Here is a 21,047-nt window from a genome sequence, read left to right as displayed (position 1 = left end):
ATTTTTAAAAAAAGAATGGTTGGAATGTGTTTCCTGTAAGGTGATTCCATTATATAATGGCACTCTAGAATGACAGAAAACAGATCTTGACCTTTTTCTGGGTGGCATCTTTTCAATTGTAAAGAGGGCTATTTTATTGCTTCCATCTTTCTTGGGGCAAACATTTCTTCAACTTATCTCATTGGATTTACTTTCTAAATCTGATTACAAATGTCCTTCTGTAAATATGTGCCAATTTCTCTGAATCCTTAAAATAGGGTGCCAAAAATTAGTATTAATTCAAGGTACTAATTCTTAGTACTCAAGGTGAAGTTCAGCCAGAGTAAAATGAATCAATTACCTGTTATGATTAGGAATTATTTCTGATACAATGTAAAAACACATTTCTTTGCAGTCATTATTATAGCATGGATTCCTGTTCACTTTGCAGTTAAGTATCACTACCTAATGAGTATTCCACTTTGCATTTATTTTCTAAGAAGTCTGTGATTCTCTCATTTTATTATATCTACCATGCTTCCTCTAACCTGTCAAAAACATTTTGCTTTGAGGGATTTTGTTTTTTGTGTCATCTGTAACATCAGTTAGCCCTCTCTACACCTCTTCACTCAAGTGGCTAATAAAAGCTGAATTCTGCCACTTTACACCCGTTTAATAAGGAACTATTCATGAACACTTTTTGAGCTAGCTATGCAGATACTTCATTCTAATTTCCTAACTAGAATGTCTTGAAGTATTTTGTCAACATGGGAAGTCACCTATATGATGTACAGAGAAATGTATACAACTCCACCATATTATATTGCCTGTTCTAGAGAACAAATGCATAGGGCTTGGTTTGTTTCATAAAGCTTTTCTTTTCTGCTTTCCATCCATATTACATTAAAATTGCACTGTCTTCAAAACATCAAAAATATTCACACATTTTACAAAAATATCCAGCAATTTATCTTTCATAGAAATATAGAACTGACGTAGGAATACGTAAAATAGGCACACTCAACAGAACATATGAGAGTGCACAAGTTGGCATGCCAGTGTGCACATAATGTGCAACCGTGTATCCTCATGTGTCCTCCAATTTCAGCAAACAATATGGTATGTTGTTTTCCAATTCTCTGTAGAACCCTCCCCCCGACATCTTCTGCCTGGACGCTTAAAGACACAAACCCACCAACACAAATGCTTGATTGATGGTTAAAAAAATTCTGGGTTTTTATTGGTTTTGCTAGACAATGCTAAAAAAAAATCCCTCCATTCTGAAAGGCAGGGTTTGAATTAATTAAATTTTTATCCTTTCATTTAAAAATAACAAAAAAGGGAAAAGGGGAGAAGAGATCATAGCAAAAAAAAACCAAAAAAAAAACCAACCAACAGCACCCTCCCATCCTATGTTACTTTTTATCCTATGTATCTTCAAAATATTTATTTCCAAACCAAGGATACTTATGAATGACCCTGCGAGCAGCAAGTCCAGGAGTAGCAAATCATATAAATGCTGACCATTTCAACCATTTAGCCAACAGCAGTACAGAGACTTATGGACTGAAATAATACTTTTTGGACAGTGTCTCCAAGTGACCTTGCAGCTCTGCCAGAACAGAGATTATTTCCATTCAAAGAATTATACTTTGATCCCTGGAACTACAGCTAACTGTGCCTGATACCATCTACAAACAAAGAAGCTGAAGTAACCTCTCCTCTTAACAATGATATAGCCAGCACTATCCACTGGGTCATGATGTTGAAACATGTGTCATGTGACATACAGATGATATACTTGCATCATGATGTCTTATAAAGTATATGTTGCATCATTTGCACCACGTATTATTTACTTCTCTTTGCCCCTTTGCAAATGCCATGGACACAGCTGTACACCATTGGAAAGATATTTTTACTATGCTGCAGAGGAAAATCCCACTGAGGCAGTTTTAGTCTCCTGCCAATTCAGATGCTTTATTTTCATGGACAAAAGGCCAATGAAGGACTAAGGACAATCACATGTGAATTCAAGCCCAAATCTTCATGCTCCTGCCCAATCCCAATTGGATCACTAAGGGCAATACACAAATCGTTCCTCCTATATTACACTCAAGCAACCTTGACTTACAGAAAATCCTTAGGTGCTTCGCTGTGGTCAATAGAACAGCACATGAGCAAGAGGAAGCTGTGAGATCTAGTTTTCATGCCTTTGAGGATAGAATGATTCCACTACTATGATCTGTAGTCTTGGTTAGCAATTCTAATCCAGTGGCATTAACAGATTTGTGGCAATGTAACATAATACACAAGATAAAATTTACGGAAAGACCAACAGCCCTAAGTATGCATTCTGAATAGGGCATGACCCACTAAAGCCCAAGCTTCAGCAGAATCTGATCTTCTGAATTATACCTAAAAATGACAACTGCAGAAAGCTTGATTGTTAACAAGCATAGAGATTTTTTTTTCTGCCATGATCCCAATTTTGAATACTGCGAGAAGCAGAAAAATATTTAAAGGGTATTTTATATATATATATATATTTATTATATATATATTTTGAGATAAGAAAAATAAGGCTAATTCAAACCTTGCCTTGTGCAAACAAAAACCAAAATGAGATCGCCAGTCACAGAAAAGTCCCAATTACATCACTACAGTCAGCTTGTTATTTTCTGTTTCCTCTATTCTTTTCGCTTTTTAATGTGATAAACTAGGGAACTGAATTCTCCTAGCGTATAGCAGGAACAGGGGTGGCATGGAATTGATTTCAGTAAAGCAGAAAAATCTGGGAGGGAGAAAAATCTCAAATACAAGACAGCTGACTGTTCTAGGGGGGAAATCTGGTGGGCAAAAAGTAAAGAGTCTGTTAGTCAAGTAATGAATGAGTTTTTAAATTATTCTCTGTTTTTGTCTTTGAAGTCTAAAGTTCAGAAGCTGTGGGTCCCATCATTACAGGGTAGCCACGACATAGAAGTGGAACCCCCCTGCCCTCCCCTGACCTCTTTTGAAGAAGTCTTTGTCATCTGCTGCTGCGTGTTCGAAGGGTTTCCCCCCACCCCCACCCCCCGCAGGAGCACTCTGTCGCAACCAGGAAGGGCAGGCGGGACTCAGGATGAGAGGGCGCTTTCCTTCTGTGTTGGCTGGACTTGTGAACGCTGCATCAGCTTTTGGCTTTCGACATCTCTAAAATGTTTCTCGACCTGAATGGAGAAGGAGGCAAGGAAGTTAGCATTCATTTTAGACAGCAGAACTACTGGCATGTTCATGAAAAATAATGGTTCATGAGGCTAGAAGTGTTGATTACAACAAGACGGTTTACAACAGCATTCCCCAACCTTTTCAGCTCGGCAGACTGGAGGAAACCATGGTGGCAGAGGAGGAGAGAGGATGGTTTTATGCCTGTGCACATGCCACTTTCATAAATGCAGCTACGTACGTATGCACCATCCCCCCAACATTTCCATGGCTTGGTTCCTGGCAAAGGGCCACAGACTGGGGCTTGGGGACCTCTGGTTTACAACACAATTTGAAATTGAGGGTCACTTATGAACCATAAAAATAATCAAGACATTTTTTTAAAGAAAGAAAACAGAAAAAAACCAAGGTGTCTGTGTTCCATTACAAATATTAAAGAATATTTAGGAAACTGTATCAAGGGATTGCATTACATACAGAACTTATCTTTATATAAAACTTGAAGCACGACACACAGACATTTCTTAGTCCTACTACTGTAGGATTGTGAAATTCCATTCTATACTAGAAATGCAACTACCACTTTAATCATCTGAATTTTAGCTCGTCTAAATTTTAGCTTGTCTGATTAGATATTTAATAATAAAAAAAAGAAATTACAGGTAGTCCTTCACTTACAGCCGCAATTGAAACTGGAATTTTGATCATAAGTTGTGGTCATAAGTTGTGTCACTGTCATGATCAAATCCAATTTTATTGTTTTCACAGCGGTTGTTAAATGAGTCATGCAATCCTAAATTAAGAATCCATTCTCCTGAATGGGTGTTTTTTTTTTCCTGCCATAAACTGGCAAAAAATGACATGAACTGTGGTCATGTGAGCATGGAACACCCCAACCAGTCATAAATATGAGCCAGTTGCCAAATGCCCCAAATACGACTGCTGGGGGGTGTGCATGAGAAACGTTTTATAACAGCCAGAAGTGCTTTACAGGCTGTAAACCACCCTTTCCAACACTGAACATTTATTAAACCACCAGTCATCAGTCAATGTCTCTCTGTATTGCTTGAGGCATACAGGTGATGGAATGCACACCTGCAGCAGCAGAAGGAGAGGATTTTGCCAACTCAAAATATTCCCAGAGAGAGCTCCAGCTTAAGACTGCAAATCCTAGACTGAAAGGAGAAGGGGCTAAAGAGGTTTAAGGTAACCACCCCCTAGAATCTTCCTGGGTATCTTCTAGCTTAGAAAGTTATAGCTTTAGTTTGGCAAGAATCTGCCTATTTGGTGTAAGGAAATAAATTATTGGACTCACTGTTTCATATCTGGGCCTGAGCTTGACAATATGAAAGCTACATTCATACATTGTGTCACCATAGTCTACTGAAACGTCATTACTGAAACAAGCACACTTGTCTGAATTTACAGAATATAAGTAAAAGCTAGTATTTTTGAGTTATAGTGGCTGGGCTCACATATATTCCAAAATAAAAAAAAAACCATTTAATGGATAAGCAAGATATGTGAATTCAATTTAAGTTCACTTTTGAATCTGCATGATAAAGGTCAAGCTTGCTTGTGCAGCTGTTTTTTGAACCCCATTTTCTCTTTTCCCTGATAACCCTCTGATCTTTGTATACTTACTATTTTGCGTACATGACTTAGGGCACTCCCCTCTTTGCCTTTACAATTTTCCACTTGATATGGAGGGGCAATGACAACTTCTTCCATCACAACTATATTTTTCTCTTGCCATTTACAATCTTTAATACTGGAGAAAGCATAGAGAAAAATTTATTGCTTTCACTAATGAAAATTCATGGAATTTGCAATGGAAAAAGGGAACAGGATAATACTATTTGTTCTTGTCACCAACAGTCCAATGACTTTCTTTTTAGCCCAAGAACAAGTACTCCTGAACATTCCTAAAGAGGTAGTCCTCGACTTACAACCATTCATTTAGTGACTGTTCAAAGTTACAATAGCACTGGAAAAAGTGACTTGTGACCGTTTTTCACACTTATGACCATTGTAGCACTCCATGGTCATGTGATCAAAATTAAGGTCCTTGGCAACTGACAGCTGCAGGGTCCTAGGGTTATGTGAGCACCATCTGTAACCTTCCCAGCTGGCTTCCGATAAGCAGTCAATGGGGAAACTCAGATTCTCTTATCAATTCCAGTGATTCACTTAACAACTGTGGCAAAAAGATTGTAAAATGGAGCACAACTCACTTAACAACTGTCTTGTTTAGCAAATGCAATTTTGGGCTCAATTGTGGTCATAAGTTGAGGACTACCTGCACTAATTTTTCATGCTGTGAATTTGTTCTGTGAATATACAAACTTACAAAGAGTCAGTTAAATTTTATTTTAATCAGTCCATAACGTTCATTTAACATTATCCTTTTTCAATCATCTAAATAGCTATCCATGCTGAACTTTATAATTGTAGCGATATATAGATTAGGTTCATATAATGCTAAATTATGTTTTTTATTAATAAAATGATTAAATTGGTAAGCATGTCTAACACATAAATCATAAACCACAAGGAATTACCTTACACATAATGCTAGATCAAAATGAAATAAACCACATTATGGCTTCGTATATTTGAATGCTACTGTGTTTTTACCAAACTGACTTATAAAGTATGTTAACAGATAGTTAAGCTGTAAACTGGTTCTTTTAAAGAAACAACTGTGCACCCTTCACAGTAAACTAGTTTCAATGTAATTTTTTTCATTAATGAATTTAAACCCTTTAGAAATACTGTTGCATCTCAAAAAGTAATTAAAATATACAATGGGATTTTTTTAATGAGGTGATTTGTATAAAACATATTTGCTAGATGAAAATGAGGAAGTAAAACATTCACAAAGTAAAATTTATACTATCAACTTAAGTTCACCAGCAAATAATCACATACCATTTTGTACCAAACAGCCATAACAATCCAAATTGTCTGGGGTTAGAATAATTCATCTAACGTATTCAATTTTAATCACAAAAAGTGGTGGTGGAGGAAATCAGCTTTATTTGCAAGCTCCTGACTTTTAAGCAAAATGAAAGAAAAACAAATTAATGCCCATTTGCATTTGTTGGGATCGAGCACCTGGGAGAGATACACTCTATAAATGTACTCTATTAGTAGTATTGGCTACCAATACCATTATACCTATATAAATTCGTGTTACTTACGTCTTGTGTATAGTCTGAAATAATTGCTGTCCTTCCAAGGAGACCCCAGCACTAATTGCATATGCTTGACTCATCTTTTCTTCCTTCTCCGTCCGTGCTTTGCTTGCAAGCTGTAAAGGTACATGAGAGATGCACTTTAGTCTTCAAATGGAATTCAATTTGTCTGTCTGGATGACAGAGACGGGACAAATCCCATCTCATGAACTTAAGTTCTTTAACTAGGTGAAAAACTCACCAAATCAAAACATGTAAAACACAAGATAATTTTAAATGTGGAAGCAATGGGGTAGTTTTAAGATTAAAAGGGGGAGGGGGAAAGATGAGGGAAAATGAGGTACAGCTGACATATAGCAGTCCAACCTAATATCCAAATCCAGGAATTCTAGGAGTTGATGTCCACACATCATGAAGTTACCATATTTGAGAAACACTTGTCTAGAAGAAATGTACAAAATGCTCCACCTGTAGCTTTATTTGTGGAAAAGAAAGTTAGTTACCTAATTCCATTTGTTTTATTTCTTTGGCAAGAACTAAAATGTGGTTATCAAACAACACAAAGAAGTCTCCATATTCTCTCAATTAACAAGTGCCACTGAAAGCTTTCACAGACAAAGAAGTCACTTAATTGGGAATATGTGCAACAGGCATATAACAGAACTATATTTTTATAGGCAAATCCATTTTTCCCTTGTGTCATCACTCTGTGAAAACCTAATGCTCACAATACTATCATATGTCCAAGTATATCCACCCATGTTGAATATCATCATCATCATTATCCTTTTCTTCTCTAGTACCCTGTCTTATAGATATCATTATTATAATTATTATTGTTACTTTGCAGGTATATTGAGAGCTTCTGAGCTGGAGACAAATTTCTTATGTGTCTAATCACACTTGGCCAAATAAAGTATTGTCTTCTCTTTAGCAAAATTGCACTACAAAATCAAAACTCTGAAAAGCAGCAGTACCTACCTTTCTATATAGTGATAGTTTTGCAAGCTGTAATACTCAATTGGTACAATTGTAAATACTGCTGTACGCTTGCATTTCCAGTGCAAACTTAAATTACTTGACACTTAGTACATAAACTGAAATGTGTATTATTCAGCCTTCCAAAAGCCACATGAAACATGTAGAAAATAGGAACTTCTGAACAATAGTTTTCTCCCATTACCCCTACAAATACCGTGTTTCCCTGAAAATAAGACGCTGTCTTATATTTTTTTGAACCCTGAAATAAGCACTTGGCCTTAATGCCATGCGCTCAAAAACCCAATTGGGCTTATTATCAGGGGATGTCTTATTTTGGGGGAAACAGGGTAGTTACTCATCTACATACATCTATCTATCTATATATATATTAGTCACTCCCAACTCCAGGAAATCAAAAGATAGAGCAGCTATGGGAAAAGGAAAAGTTGTAATACTTTGCAGCTTTCAAAATGAACATATTTTTGTGATGCGGTAAAAGAAAAGTCAAAGCTGACCACTAATGCTGATTAAGTTAAGAGAATATTAAATACATAGTACTATATTTCTTGGCCAAGCCAAAGCCATAATTTGATCTGTTCATGAGAAGGATTGCATACACTAATTCATTGTTTATAAAACAGCCATGCTAGGGTTGAGAATTCCTGGATTAGGAAATAGAATAGAGTAGAGTAGAGTAGAGTAGAATGGAATAGAATAATAGTTGGAAGGGACCTTGGAGGTCTTCTAGTCCAACCCCCTGCTCAGGCAGGAAACCCTACACCACTTCAGACAAATGGTTCTCCAATCTCTTCTTAAAAACCTCCAGTGTTGGAGCATTTATAATCTCTGTAGGCAAGTTGTTCCACTGATTAATTGTTCTGTCAGAAAATTTCTCCTTAGTTCTAAGTTGCTTCTCTCCTTGATTAATTTCCACCCATTGTTTCTTGTCCTGCCCCCAAGTGCTTTGGATATTTATATACTAGAAAAATTAATTACTAGAAAAAATATTAATTTCAAAACTATATTGTTGCTACTGAAAATATAATGGTAAAAAACATCAAGATGCAATTTAAAAGTCAACTGGAATTAATCAAAAAACATTTTTTGCTGTGAAGTTTGTGTATGTAGCTTCAATATTTTCAACATATTTACAAAAGATTCTTACCTTGCTAACATTGAGTGAAGCTAAAGGTGGGGGTGTTTCCGTGCGGTCATTAATTATGTTAACTTCTGATACATACTGTAAATTTATAAGCAAGATATCTGCATGGTTAGGTTTACCACTTGAGGAAGGGCATTCTGGGGGAAAACATTAAGGAACATACAAAAGTTGTATAGCAATTCAGAGAATGATACACTTTTATCTTTATAGTACATCCAATATAATCAGGATTGCTTCCTGAGGGAAAATTGCAAACAAATTCAACAACACAAGATTGATTCCCTTAAAATATCTAGCAACAGGTGCTAACTATATACCGTAAACCAAACCTTACCCAATTCAACAATCATTTTCTTAGTAGCTTTATCAGTCTCTCTGTAAAACTGCTGCAAGGGAACACAAAATCTCTGTGGACTATTCATTTACACCCATGAGGTTGCTGTCAAATCACTTAAATTACTAATTTCATTGTCAGTAATTAAAAAATGAAGTGTTTTCTGGAACAAATTAAAGCCTCCTATCACAAGACTGCAATAGCATGTTGTGCTGTTACTCTGCACCACTATGGATACTCATTTTTTCTATGAATTTATTTAGAGTAGTTCACCCTTACAAGTTGAAATGAACTGCACTTGGAAGAGAAGGTATGGAATTTCAGTCTCCTGAACCCAGGTTCACTATGACATTCTATTCAAGAAAATTGTTTCGGGCTACTCAAGCTATGAATATTATTTCTTAGATCAAGAAAGATGTCAGATAGACTTCTGCGTTATTAGGTTTTTTTCCTTTTAACAGCTATGTTTGTACATCACACTGAAGTAATCTAATCATATCTCATCATTCATTAATTTCTGAATCCTATGGCCTAAATGTAGTCAATGAAGATCTATAGCAGTTGCAAGAAATAACTATTGAAGACTTCAGCACACCTTTCTTTTTGCTGCAAACTTTTTTTCCAATTAATATAACAATAAGATATCCCAAACCAAATATTAATGTAAACCTGGAAAGATTTACATTATACACATACATCAAAAGCAATTACATAAAAATCAAATGAAGCTTACATAGATTGACTTGCATAAATACTTTCCCAAGATTATTCATACACCCAGTTTACTAGCCATCAAATACCGAGAAATCAAGTGTTACACGTCAACAAAATTCTGCACCACTCTCCATCTCTCTTCCTCAAAGCAGCTTCCAACACCCCATCTCCATAAATTACATATTCTTGAGATATCCCCCGATTTTTCTTTCATTTCTATTATAATATCAGAAAGCACTTTCTGGGCTTCAGTTTTCATCTCTGATCCATCTATTAGCACCGAGTTTTCGCTCCTTCCTTAACCTAGTTAACTTAACGGCTCATCTTCACCCTCCTTCCTTAACAGGTTCACTTCTGTCTCCAATACCATATATAAATAGTAATTATCTGGCTCAAATAATACCCAGATACACCTTCAGTCGAGCCTCCGCTTTCACAATTAGGCTCCCTCCCCCAAAACCAGGCTCCTAGGTTTCCACGAGTCTTTGATATAGAGTTTACTCCAGGAACAGCCCCAAAGCTGTCACAGCACCTCAAGCATTCCCCTCATCTGCCGAAGAGGATCGAGCTGAGCCAGCTCACGTGTCCCCTTCTCCCATGCAGCTCCCCTCGCAGGCCCAGAGACGGCATCCCCTTGCCCTGCCGGAGCTCTCCCCTGCCGTTCCCTCCCTTTCCAGTCAGGATACTGAGTGCCAACATCTTGCTGGGGTAATCAAAAGCCACCACCTCGCCTTGCAGCCGCTGCTCCTGGCAAGTCCGGCACGACACCTGGCTGCCCACACTGAAGTACTCGCCCGGGGCCGCCATCTTGTTTCAGGCCCAGGACGCAGCGGCGGCACCCTTCGCGCCCCCGCTGTGCCTCTGCAACCTTCGCTGAGGTGGCAGAAGGAATGGCGCGGCAAAAGGGAGCGCCGAAATCGATCCCGGCGCGCCAAACCGGGCCCGACGCGCTCCTATCTCCCCTTTTCAGCCACCTGGCTCCTCTCAGCCTAGGTGGAAAAAAAAAAAAAAGGACGAGTGGCCAAGGCGACGGCGCCCCGCCTGTACGTAAACCCCTCCCGCACCCACGCACGCACGTGACGTCACCCAGCAAAGCGAGGGGCGGTTGGCTGGCTTTTCAGCGGTTCCTTCCTAGGGCGGGGCTAGCCTCTCCAACCAACGTTTGGAAAGAACACCTCGGGGAGCAGAGGCCGGTTAAAAGGGGGCGGAGCGCCAGGGAAGGGGCGGGACCTGAGCCGGCGAATCTCCCGGTGGGGGTGGGGGTTGGGGTTGAGCTGGGAATTGGAGCTGGCATTTTATGCATATTTTCCCTGAAGTAAACCTGATTAAGTTTTGAATGAACTTGTTCTCAATAAAAGACCACATAGAGAGCAATGACCCTAACTACGAGGGGATGCATGTAGCAGCTACGATCCTAAATCCACTGAACCGAGAGAAATTGGACTGCTTAGTAGAGGCTCCTTCTGAGCAAGCACGCCTGCATTTCAGTTGTTAACTGACTGCAGATGACGTGTTCAAGAATTAAATTTAACCTGCAGTAAAGCTGCCTACGGTGGGGTGCAAAGACTGAAGTGGAGGACGGTCAGTGCATCGCCCTAAGGATGCAAGGCTGTTTGAGGGCGAATAAATCGAACTCCCATTTAGTTCAGGTGAAAAATTTAAGACCATTCATTTATTTAATAACTTGACATTCCTCCAGGAGCTTAAAGATGGTGACCCACAGCATGCTCTTCTCCCGACATTTCACGATTGCAATCGTATTGGATTGCGAAATAGTCCCTGGCCCCAAATTATCCGTTCTCTAAAGGTGGATCTGAATTTCCAATGCCTTTAAGCCCTTTCGACTCTACATCACTGTAGCTTTCGCAGTGCTAGCTCAGCGGCTGCGATTTTCCAGCTATCCCCTTTGAGATAGACATATGTTCGGAAAGAATACTATAATTAATTTATTATAGCAACATTTTTGGACAAAGAAATAGAATGAAATTTATGAAAAAGTATAGAAACTGTTGGTCTAGAAAGTATTATCAACTCAAATGTTTTTGTTACTGAATTCCTTAGATAGGTTTAACTATTTCATGTTTAATGAAATGAGTTCCATGTTTAATTAGTTGAAATATCCTATTAATATCCTATTTATAATAGATAAATCTATTGTGGGTAGAACATATTCATTTTTGCAAGAGATAGCATGTATCTGAGCAAACTTTCAATAGTCCTGCTTAGTTTTGAAAAAAAAAATCTTTTTAAATGGAAGGGTGACAGGCATTTACTTTAAATTATCAGTTGCAATTTAATAGATTTTATCCTGAAATACATATGGATAAAATAGGTAAATAGGTTGCTATTGTACTTGCAGTCCTGAACAGAACAGAAAATCATTGACTACAAAACATGTACAGAATTGGTAGAAATATGGATAAGAAGTGATTGCAGTTTTTCTGAAAATTGAATCACTATTTTGGACAAATAAGATTTAGGAGCATACATTAAAACTGACTTTCTGGCTTTTCATGAAAGTGAGACTCCTGTATATTGACGTCTAACAGTTTGGAGGACCACTGCAGGTAGTCCTCAACTTATCATTAGAATTGGGAGTGGAACTTCCATTGCTAAGCAAGGCCGTTGTTACTTAACAGTACTCAGTGGTGGGATTCAGCCAGTTCGCACCACTTCGGGAGAACCAGTTGTTAACTTTCTGAACAGTTTGGTGAACTGGTTGTGGGAAGAAATCATTAAGGCAGAGAACCGGTTGTTAAATTATTTGAATCCCACCACTAAGTACAATTACTTAATTACTTAAGTTGCATCCAATTTTATAACCTTTTTTGCCATGGTTACTTAGTGAATCACAATTATTAATTGAAACATGCAGTCATTAAGCAAATGCACATCCCTGGAATGACTTTGTCAGACTGGAAAGATTGCAAATGATGACTGTTATGTATTAACAGTTGTGCCTTTAAATATTTGAGCGGGAAATCAGCACGTTGCTGATTGGACGAAGCCTCCAGCAGAACTGTATAAAAGGAGAGGTTTTTCCCCCAGCCTGTTGCTGGGTTCACCATATATTAAAGAGCTGTTGTCACTACCCTGGTCTCCAGCCTCGTTACTTCCCGAACTTAACATTGGCGACGAGGATGGGATCTCGAGGCTAAGGAGAACCAGAACCGAGCTGAAGCACGCTAGTTCCGAACCCAGCAAACTCAGGGCAGAAACGCGGAAATGGCAAACACGCCACCCGCACCGTACAACCCGGGCAAGGAGAAATGGGGAACATATATGACCCGTTTCGAAAGCTTTCTAGAAGCCAACGAACTACAGGGGATCCCTGATAACCGCAAACGGGCTTACTTCCTAAGCCATTGCGGGCCCGAGGTAATCGAGATTGCGGAAGCCCTGGCAGAGCCAACGCCGATACAATCGGTATCGTGGCCGACTCTGCAGACTTTGCTGAAGAACCATTTCGCACCGACGCCGTCCAAATACGTGCAGCGATTTGAATTCGGAGAACGTAGACAGAGGGAGGGCGAGTCCATCGGTGACTACATGGCCGCGTGGAGAAGAGCGCCCAAGGACTGTGGATACCGAGACTTAGACGAAGTGCTACTCGAGCAACTCATCCGAGGGGCCAAGGACATCCGCCTACGGCGACGACTGCTAGCCAGGAGCAACCTGACACTAGCCACCGCTCTGGACGAGGCCAGAGCACACGAAATGTCTACTAAAGCAGCAGAGACTCTGCAAAAGCCTCTTCAATCCAAGGCGAAGCGCAAAGCCAACGCCAGTACACCAGGAGGAGATTCAGTCCGAATCAAGGTGAGGCGAGGATGAGGAAGGGTCTGCCGGACCGAGAAACGCGACACTGAGGACCGTGACGAGTGCGGAAGCTGCGGAGGGCAGCATCAGCGCCAACGCTGCAGGTTTAAAGACGCAACATGCCGGCGGTGTGGGAAGAAAGGACACTTAGCTCAGGTTTGCAGAGCGGCCCAACCTTCCCGCCGAAAATTCAAATCGGCCAATCAAAACGCGGAACCGGAAAGGCGGCCCGCGATTGGTTCAAACAAGAAAGGCGCGAAGTCTAACCAAACGACTGTCATTATAGGTACCAACCAAAGTGGAAAAGAAGATTTTTACAAAGCCCAAGATCGAGGGAGTACGGTGCAGGCTTGAAGTAGACACGGGATCAGCGATCACCATCATGTCCTGGGACACCCTGGCGAAGTCACTGCCGTCCGTCGCGAAGCGCCATTTGCAAGCACAGCGGCTACGAGTGCACGACTACCAGGGGAATCGCATCCCTGTTCGAGGGACCACCTCCGTCCGAGTCAGTCGGCCCTCACAAAAGACCCTGCCCATCACGATCGTCGAAGGAACTCTGCCCAGTCTGTTGGGACTAGACTGGTTTCGTGCCCTGGGCATGGGAGTGACTGGCATCTACAGAAGTGACTGCAATTTGAAAGACATTCTCTTTAACGAGTTCAAGATGTCTTCAAGGACTGCCTGGGCAAGTACAAGGGACCCCTATTTCCTTCAACTTAGACCCCAGGTAGCCCCCATTAGGCTTAAGGCGAGGAGAGTCCTTTGCCCTAAAACCAAAAATTGATAAGGAGCTGGACAAGCTCATAAATCAGGGGGTTTTGGTGCCAGTCGATCACGCAAAGTGGGAGACGCCAATCGTCACCCCAATCAAGTCGGACGGGTCAATTAGAATTTGCGCTGACTACAAGGCGAAGCTTAACAAAGCCTAACAGAAAAGCGTACCCGGTTCCCGTAGTGCAACATTTATTGCACTCCTTGGGGCAAGGGCAAGTCTTTGCAAAGTTAGACTTGGCCCAAGCCTACCAACAACTGCCAGTAGACGCCCGCACAGCCGAAGCCCAAACGATTGTGACGCACAGGGGGCATTCAAGTGCACCGATTGCAATTTGGGGTTAGTGTGGCACCAGGGCTGTTCCAAAACCTGATGGAACGACTACTGCAAGGGCTCCCAGGGTAGTTCCTACTGATGATGTCCTAATTTCAGGGGAAAACATGGAGGAATTGGGGGAGCGGTTAAGAAAGGTCTTGAGCATTTTCCGGACAGCCGGATTAAAAGTCAAGACAAATAAATGTCAGATAGGGGTCGAATCGGTCGATTTCTTGGGCTACCGGATAGACAAGAAAGGAATTCACCCTACTGAGAGCAAGGTTAAGGCAATTAGGAAGGCTCCAGCGCCCAAAAACAAAGCAGAGCTGCAGGCATTCCTGGGATTGGTTAATTTTACGCGGTCTTTTAAAGAACAAAGCAACTGCTATGGAACCGCTGCATAGGCTCTTAGGGAAAAATACTGTTTGGTCTTGGGAAAGTCAGAAAATAGGGCTTTTGAAGCAGTAAAGAACCTGCTCTCAAGTGATAGCCTGCTCATCCAATATCACGACTCACTACCCTAGTGCTAGTTTGCGATCGTCACCTTATGGGGTGGGGCTGTACTCAGCCATAGACTTCCAAAGCGGCACAGAAGCCCTATAGCGTTCTACTCTAGAACGATGTCCTCCCCAGAGAGGAACTACAGCCAATTAGACAAAGAAGCATTAGCCATTGTATCAGGGGTCAAAAATTCCATGAGTATGTCTTTGGGCGGAACTTTGAAATCGTGACTGACCACAGACCGTTATTGGGACTACTGGCTGGCGACCGGCCAACACCTGTGGCACTGTCGCCACGTTTGACTCGATGGACTATATTTTTAGCCGCTTACTCATACAAGCTGCAGCATCGACCGGGAAAAGAAGTGGGGCATGCAGACGCTTTGGGCCGATGCCCACTGCCGGGCGACCAAGATCCCACTCCGGGACACCCATCCTCCTTATTGACTCGTTGGACTCTGGCCCAGTCACATCAAAGGAAGTGGCTCGGGCATCATACCGGACATTGTGTTAAGGACTGTACTCGGTTGGGTACAGAGAGGGTGGCCGCTGCGCCGGGCTTAACGGTTCAAAGAATTTGTTAAGAAACGTGATGAGCTCTCGGCTCAAGGGGGGTGCCTGTTATGGGGTGATCGTGTAATAATTCCTGTTAAGTTAAGGGGCAAGGTATTGGACCTCCTCCACGAGGGTCACCCAGGCATCGTGAGGATGAAGGGGTTAGCTAGGAGCTATGTATGGTGGCCACTCATGGACGCAGAGATTGCTGAGAGGGTAGGGAAATGCCAAGCTTGCCAAGAGTCCAGACCGCTACCCCCAACAGCCCCAGTCAGAGAATGGGAAAAGCCCCAAGGGCCTTGGTCAAGAATCCACATTGACTTTGCTGGCCCCTTTCACGGCCAAACATTCTTAGTGGTGGTGGACGCATTTTCCAAATGGTTAGAGATCATACTTATGAAGTCCACCACAGCCGAAACAGTAATCGCAACCCTGCGCCACCTATTCGCAACTCACGGGTTGCGGACACTCTGGTGTCCGACAATGGGCCCCAATTCACGGCAGCCCAGTTTGAAGAGTACCTGGCAGAGGAAGGCATCCGACATGCCCTCTCTGCACCTTTCCACCCTGCGTCGAATGGCCTTGCAGAGCGTTCCGTCCGGGCGCTAAGGAGGCATTGTCCAGGCTCAAGCCAGGTGACTGGCAAACAAAATAGACTTTTCCTAGCCGTCCAGCATAGAACCCCAAGCACAGCCACTGGGAAAAGCCCAGCCGAATTGCTAATGGGACGAAACTCCGGTGCCCACTTGACGTTTGAACCCCATTACACACCGAGGGTTACAAGGGGAGCTAGAAAAACAAGGAAATGAGCATAGGCGACGGGTGTGGGCCCGAAACTATGGGGACGGCCCTAGTTGGCTCGCAGGACAAGTAACAAGAGTAACAGGGCCAAAATCGTATGTGGTAGAGCTACCAGACAACCGAATGTGGCGGCGCCACATAGATCAGTTAAGGAAACGAATAACTGACCAAACCGAACCAACAGAGACAGGTAATGACCAATACCACTTTGAATCCACAGCTGACAATGACCCGGGGGAGGCGCAAGACTTAGCTGAGGTCCCAGAGTTCCAGCGACGCCATCAGGTCCCCGAGGGAAACAGCAAGGAAAATCCCAAAATTAATCCAAAGCCGGATGGCCAAGAAAAAGAGCCGGCCAATAACCCAGAGCCCGACGGCCCAGAGAAAGAGCGGGGAGGAGAAACCAGCCCCTCCGACCAGCTCGAAACACCACCCAGAACTGAACCGCGCAGGTCAGAAAGAACTAGGAGACGCCCAGGTTATTTGCGTGACTACGTCGAAAAATAACATGTAAATAAATATGTAAATAAGACCAAGTGTTTTCTGGGAGGAGGAGTGTTATGTATTAACAGTTGTGCCTTTAAATATTTGAGCGGAAATCAGCACGCTGTTGATTGGACTAAGCCTCCAGCAGAACTGTATAAAAGGAGAGGTTTTCCTGCAGTCCTAATTATCCTCTGAAGTCTGTGTCTTTCTTGTTGGGTTGCAGAACCAAACCAGACAGTTATAGAAGTGCAGATGACAGACTCAATAATTCCTCTGTAGAACTGTATCAGCAGCTCCTTGGGCAGTTATGAGTTTTATGAGGTGGCGCAGAACGAACATTCTTTGTTGTGCTTTTTTGATGACGTTTTTAATGTTAGCTATCCATTTTAGGGCTTGATATATGGTAGAATCTAGAAATTTTCATTTCTAATGCAGCCTTACTAGACAGATACTTCTTCCAACTTCCATAAATCCATGGTGGCTGGCTATAATGGATATTTACACATCTTCATGCTACCAAATTAGAAAAGACCACTATATGGTTTCCAGACTCAAATTTAGAATGGAATTTCCTTCTTGGCCGCCTTCAAGAAATACTCTGTATTCTAACTAAAATTATCTTCTCCATAGCATTTAATAAACTGGATTTTTCTCTACCCATCTTTCACTGGGATGGTTTTACTTCTCACATTACTATTTGCTGCTTTTAAGATTCTTGATTGCTGCAAGATGTTTTATATGTGGATTCCTTATAATCTGATTATTTTATATTTCAGTTGATAGGATTTTAAAAAACTAAAAACAAAATAAAGGTATATCCTATAGTTAACCACTTTGGACATTTTCGGGTGGGGGGAAGGAGAATACAAGTGTTTGTAAAATATTATTTTAAACATAATAATTTAGACCCAACTTATGTTAAACTACTGGTATTATTTCTGCATCATTACGTAGTTCTTTTCCCCTCGTTTGTGTGATTTATGCACGTTCCTGTGATTTAGTTCATATTTGTCCATATTTTCCTACAAGCTTGTATCATTACTTTGGGATTTTTTATTTATTTATTTATTTATTTATTCGTATTTGTATACCGCCCTATCTCCCGAAGGACTCAGGGCGGTTCACAGGCAAGTAAAAACATATATGTACAAATTAAGAAAACCATTAAAAAACTTATTCTAAAAGCCAAATTATTAAAAATAGTATAAATATTAAAACCAATTAAAACCCCTATAAATTTAAAAACTAGTCCAGTCCTGCGCAGATGAATAAGTGTGTTTTAAGCTCGCGACGGAAGGTTCGGAGGTCCGGAAGTTGACGGAGTCCTGGGGGGAGTTCGTTCCAGAGGGTGGGAGCCCCCACAGAGAAGGCCCTTCCCCTGGGCGTCGCCAGACGACACTGCCTAGCTGACGGCACCCTGAGGAGTCCCTCTCTGTGAGAGCGCACGGGCCGGTGAGAGGTATTCGGTAGCAGTAGACGGTCCCGTAAGTAACCCGGCCCTATGCCATGGAGCGCTTTAAAGGTGGTTACCAAAACCTTGAAGCGCACCCGGAAGGCCACAGGTAGCCAGTGCAGTCTGCGCAGGATAGGTGTCATACGGGAGCCACGAGGGGCTCCCTCTATAACCCGCGCAGCCGCATTCTGAACTAACTGCAGTCTCCGGATGCCCTTCAAGGGGAGCCCCATGTAGAGAGCATTGCAGTAATCCAGGCGAGATGTCACGAGGGCGTGAGTGACCGTGCATAGGGCATCCCGGTCTAGAAAGGGGCGCAACTGGCGCACCAGGCGAACCTGGTAAAAAGCTCTCCTGGAGACGGCCGTCAAATGATCTTCAAAAGACAGCCGTTCATCCAGGAGGACGCCCAAGTTGCGCACCCTCTCCATCGGGGCCAGTGACTCGCCCCCAACAGTCAGCCGTGGACTCAGCTGACTGTACCGGGATGCCGGCATCCACAGCCACTCTGTCTTGGAGGGATTGAGCTTGAGCCTGTTTCTCCCCATCCAGACCCGTACGGCCTCCAAACACCGGGACAGCACTGATAGCTTCGCTGGGGTGGCCCGTGTGAAAAGTACAGCTGGGTGTCATCAGCGACAGCTGGTACCTCACACCGAAGCCACTGATGATCTCACCCAGCGGCTTCATATAGATGTTGAACAGAAGGCGAGAGGATCGACCCTCGCGGCACCCCACAAGTGAGGCGCCCGGAGCCGACCTCTGCCCCTGTCAACATCGCTCATGCATCGATCGGAGAGATAGGAGGAGAACCACCGATAAACGGTGCCTCCCACTCCCAATCCCCCAACTGGCGCAGCAGGATACCATGGTCGATGGTATCGAAAGCCGCTGAGAGGTCTAATAGGACCAGGGCAGAGGAACAACCCTCATCCCTGGCCCTCCAGAGATCATCCACCAACGCGACCAAAGCTGTCTCAGTGCTGTAACCGGGCCGGAAACCGGACTGGAACGGGTCTAGATAGACAGTTTCATCCAGGTGTAGGAAACTGATATGCCACCATACTCTCTACAACCTTCGCCAAGCGGGTTGGAGACCGGACGATAATTACCTAAAACAGCCGGGTCCAGGAAGGCTTCTTGAGGAGGGTCTCACCACCGCCTCTTTCAAGGCGGCCGGAAGACTCCTCCACCAAAGAAGCGCTGAATTGCCTGAGCCAGCCTCGTGTCACCTCCTGAGTGGCCAGCACCAACCAGGAGGGGCACGGGTCCAGTAAACACGTGGTGGCATTCAACCTACCCAACAACCTGTCCATGTCCTCGGGAGCCACAGGGTCAAACTCATCCCATAAAATGTCACCAAGACCACCCTCAGACGCATCACCTGAGTCACCGCAATTTTGGTCCAGACCGTCCCAAGCTGAACGATTTTATCGTATAGATAATCATTAAACTCCTCAGCACGCCCCTGCAACGGGTCATCCCGCCCCCTGGTGAAGGAGGAACGAGTCACCCAAACAGGGCGGCTGGGCGGTTATCTGCCGATGCAATGAGGGAGGAGGCGAGCTACACCTCGCTTCCTCAATGCCACTAGGTAAGCCCTATTATAGGACTTCACTAGTGTCCGATCAGCCTCCGAACGGCTAGACCTCCAGGAACTCTCTAGGCGTCTTCTCCGGCGCTTCATCCCTCTCAGCTCCTCGGAGAACCAAGGAGCCGTTGGGACCCGCGCCGGGTCAGAGGCCGCAAAGGCACGACACGGTCTAAGGCCCCGCCGCCGCCCGTTCCCAGGCCGCAACAAGTTCCTCAGCCGTGCCGTGAGCCAGACCCTCAGGAAATGGCCCAAGCTCCATCCGAACCTCTCCGGTCCATCAGGCGCCTGGGACGGAACCAACGATCGGCTCCTCTCCCGCGGTGTTGAATGGCGGTCAGAAAGTCCAGGCGAAGGAGAGAGTGATCTGACCATGACAAAGGTTCAATGACTATTTCCTTCAAGTTCAGATCTCTCAACCACTGACCAGAGACAAAAATCAAGTCCAGAGTGCCACCCCCAATGTGAGTAGGGCCATCAACTACTTGGGTCAGGTCCAAGGCCGTCATGGAAGCCGTGAACTCCCGAGCTGCTGTCGATGACGAGCCGGAAGATGGCAAGTTAAAGTCCCCCATGACTAAAAGTCTGGGGGTCTCAACTGCCACCCCAGCAAGCACCTCCAGGAGCTCGGGCAGGGCAGCTGTCACGCAGCAAGGAGCCAGGTTTTTGAGTTAGTTTTTGAACTCTATAATGGAAACAGAAGCAACATACAGTATAGTAAAAAAAAAAAAAAAAAAGCCAAGCTAGTGGCTTTGGTCGTACTGTGTCCTGTCACATCTGCCATCTTGATATTTGTTACCCTACAGGTGATCCTGTAATGCCAGCATATCCACTGAAAACTTGAAATAATAAAGGATTATTAAGTGCATACTTCTGCCCTACATCATCTTTCCCATCACCAACTCTCTGATTATATTTTTATTTTATTATTTAATTTTATTCATTTATATAACTGCCCATTTTGTAACAAAGTCTGTGAAAAAAAAAAAGAAAGAAATGGGGAGAGATAATAGGAAGGGAGGTTTAAATGACGGTATATGAAAGGTAGAGGGTGATGGATGTTTAATAATAGGATATGCATACATGATGACTGAGATGTTTAGGTTTATGCCTAGGTATGGCTTCACTTGTATCCATTTTTGGCACTAGGATGCAGGAGAAAGGTTCCCAGCAAAGTGTTT

At 43.1% G+C, this 21,047-nt stretch overlaps 1 protein-coding gene across 1 annotated transcript; it reads right to left on the bottom strand.

Annotated features, from left to right (window-relative positions):
* Window positions 1–1,190: 1,190 nt before the first annotated feature.
* On the bottom strand, window positions 1,191–10,622 carry LSM12 (LSM12 homolog). Its single transcript, XM_058181834.1, has 5 exons — window positions 10,258–10,622; window positions 8,527–8,660; window positions 6,387–6,496; window positions 4,828–4,954; window positions 1,191–3,188 (listed from the first exon to the last, which is right to left on the bottom strand). The coding sequence occupies exons 1-5, from the start codon at window positions 10,376–10,378 to the stop codon at window positions 3,096–3,098; spliced, it is 585 nt and encodes a 194-aa protein (XP_058037817.1). The 5' UTR covers window positions 10,379–10,622; the 3' UTR covers window positions 1,191–3,095.
* Window positions 10,623–21,047: the final 10,425 nt, after the last annotated feature.

Source organism: Ahaetulla prasina, chromosome 4 (assembly GCF_028640845.1).
Source record: "Ahaetulla prasina isolate Xishuangbanna chromosome 4, ASM2864084v1, whole genome shotgun sequence".
Lineage (NCBI taxonomy): Eukaryota > Metazoa > Chordata > Lepidosauria > Squamata > Colubridae > Ahaetulla > Ahaetulla prasina.
This window is presented reverse-complemented; position numbering and strand designations above follow the sequence as displayed.

Coding starts and splice junctions, on each gene's coding strand:
- LSM12 (XM_058181834.1), bottom strand. CDS start 10,378: ATGGCGGCCCCGGGCGAGTACTTCAGTGTGGGCAGCCAGGTGTCGTGC. Junction 8,661..10,257: donor CAGCAAGATGTTGGCACTCA/GTATCCTGACTG, acceptor GTTTTCCCCCAG/AATGCCCTTCCTCAAGTGGT. Junction 6,497..8,526: donor CTTCACTCAATGTTAGCAAG/GTAAGAATCTTT, acceptor GTACCTTTACAG/CTTGCAAGCAAAGCACGGAC.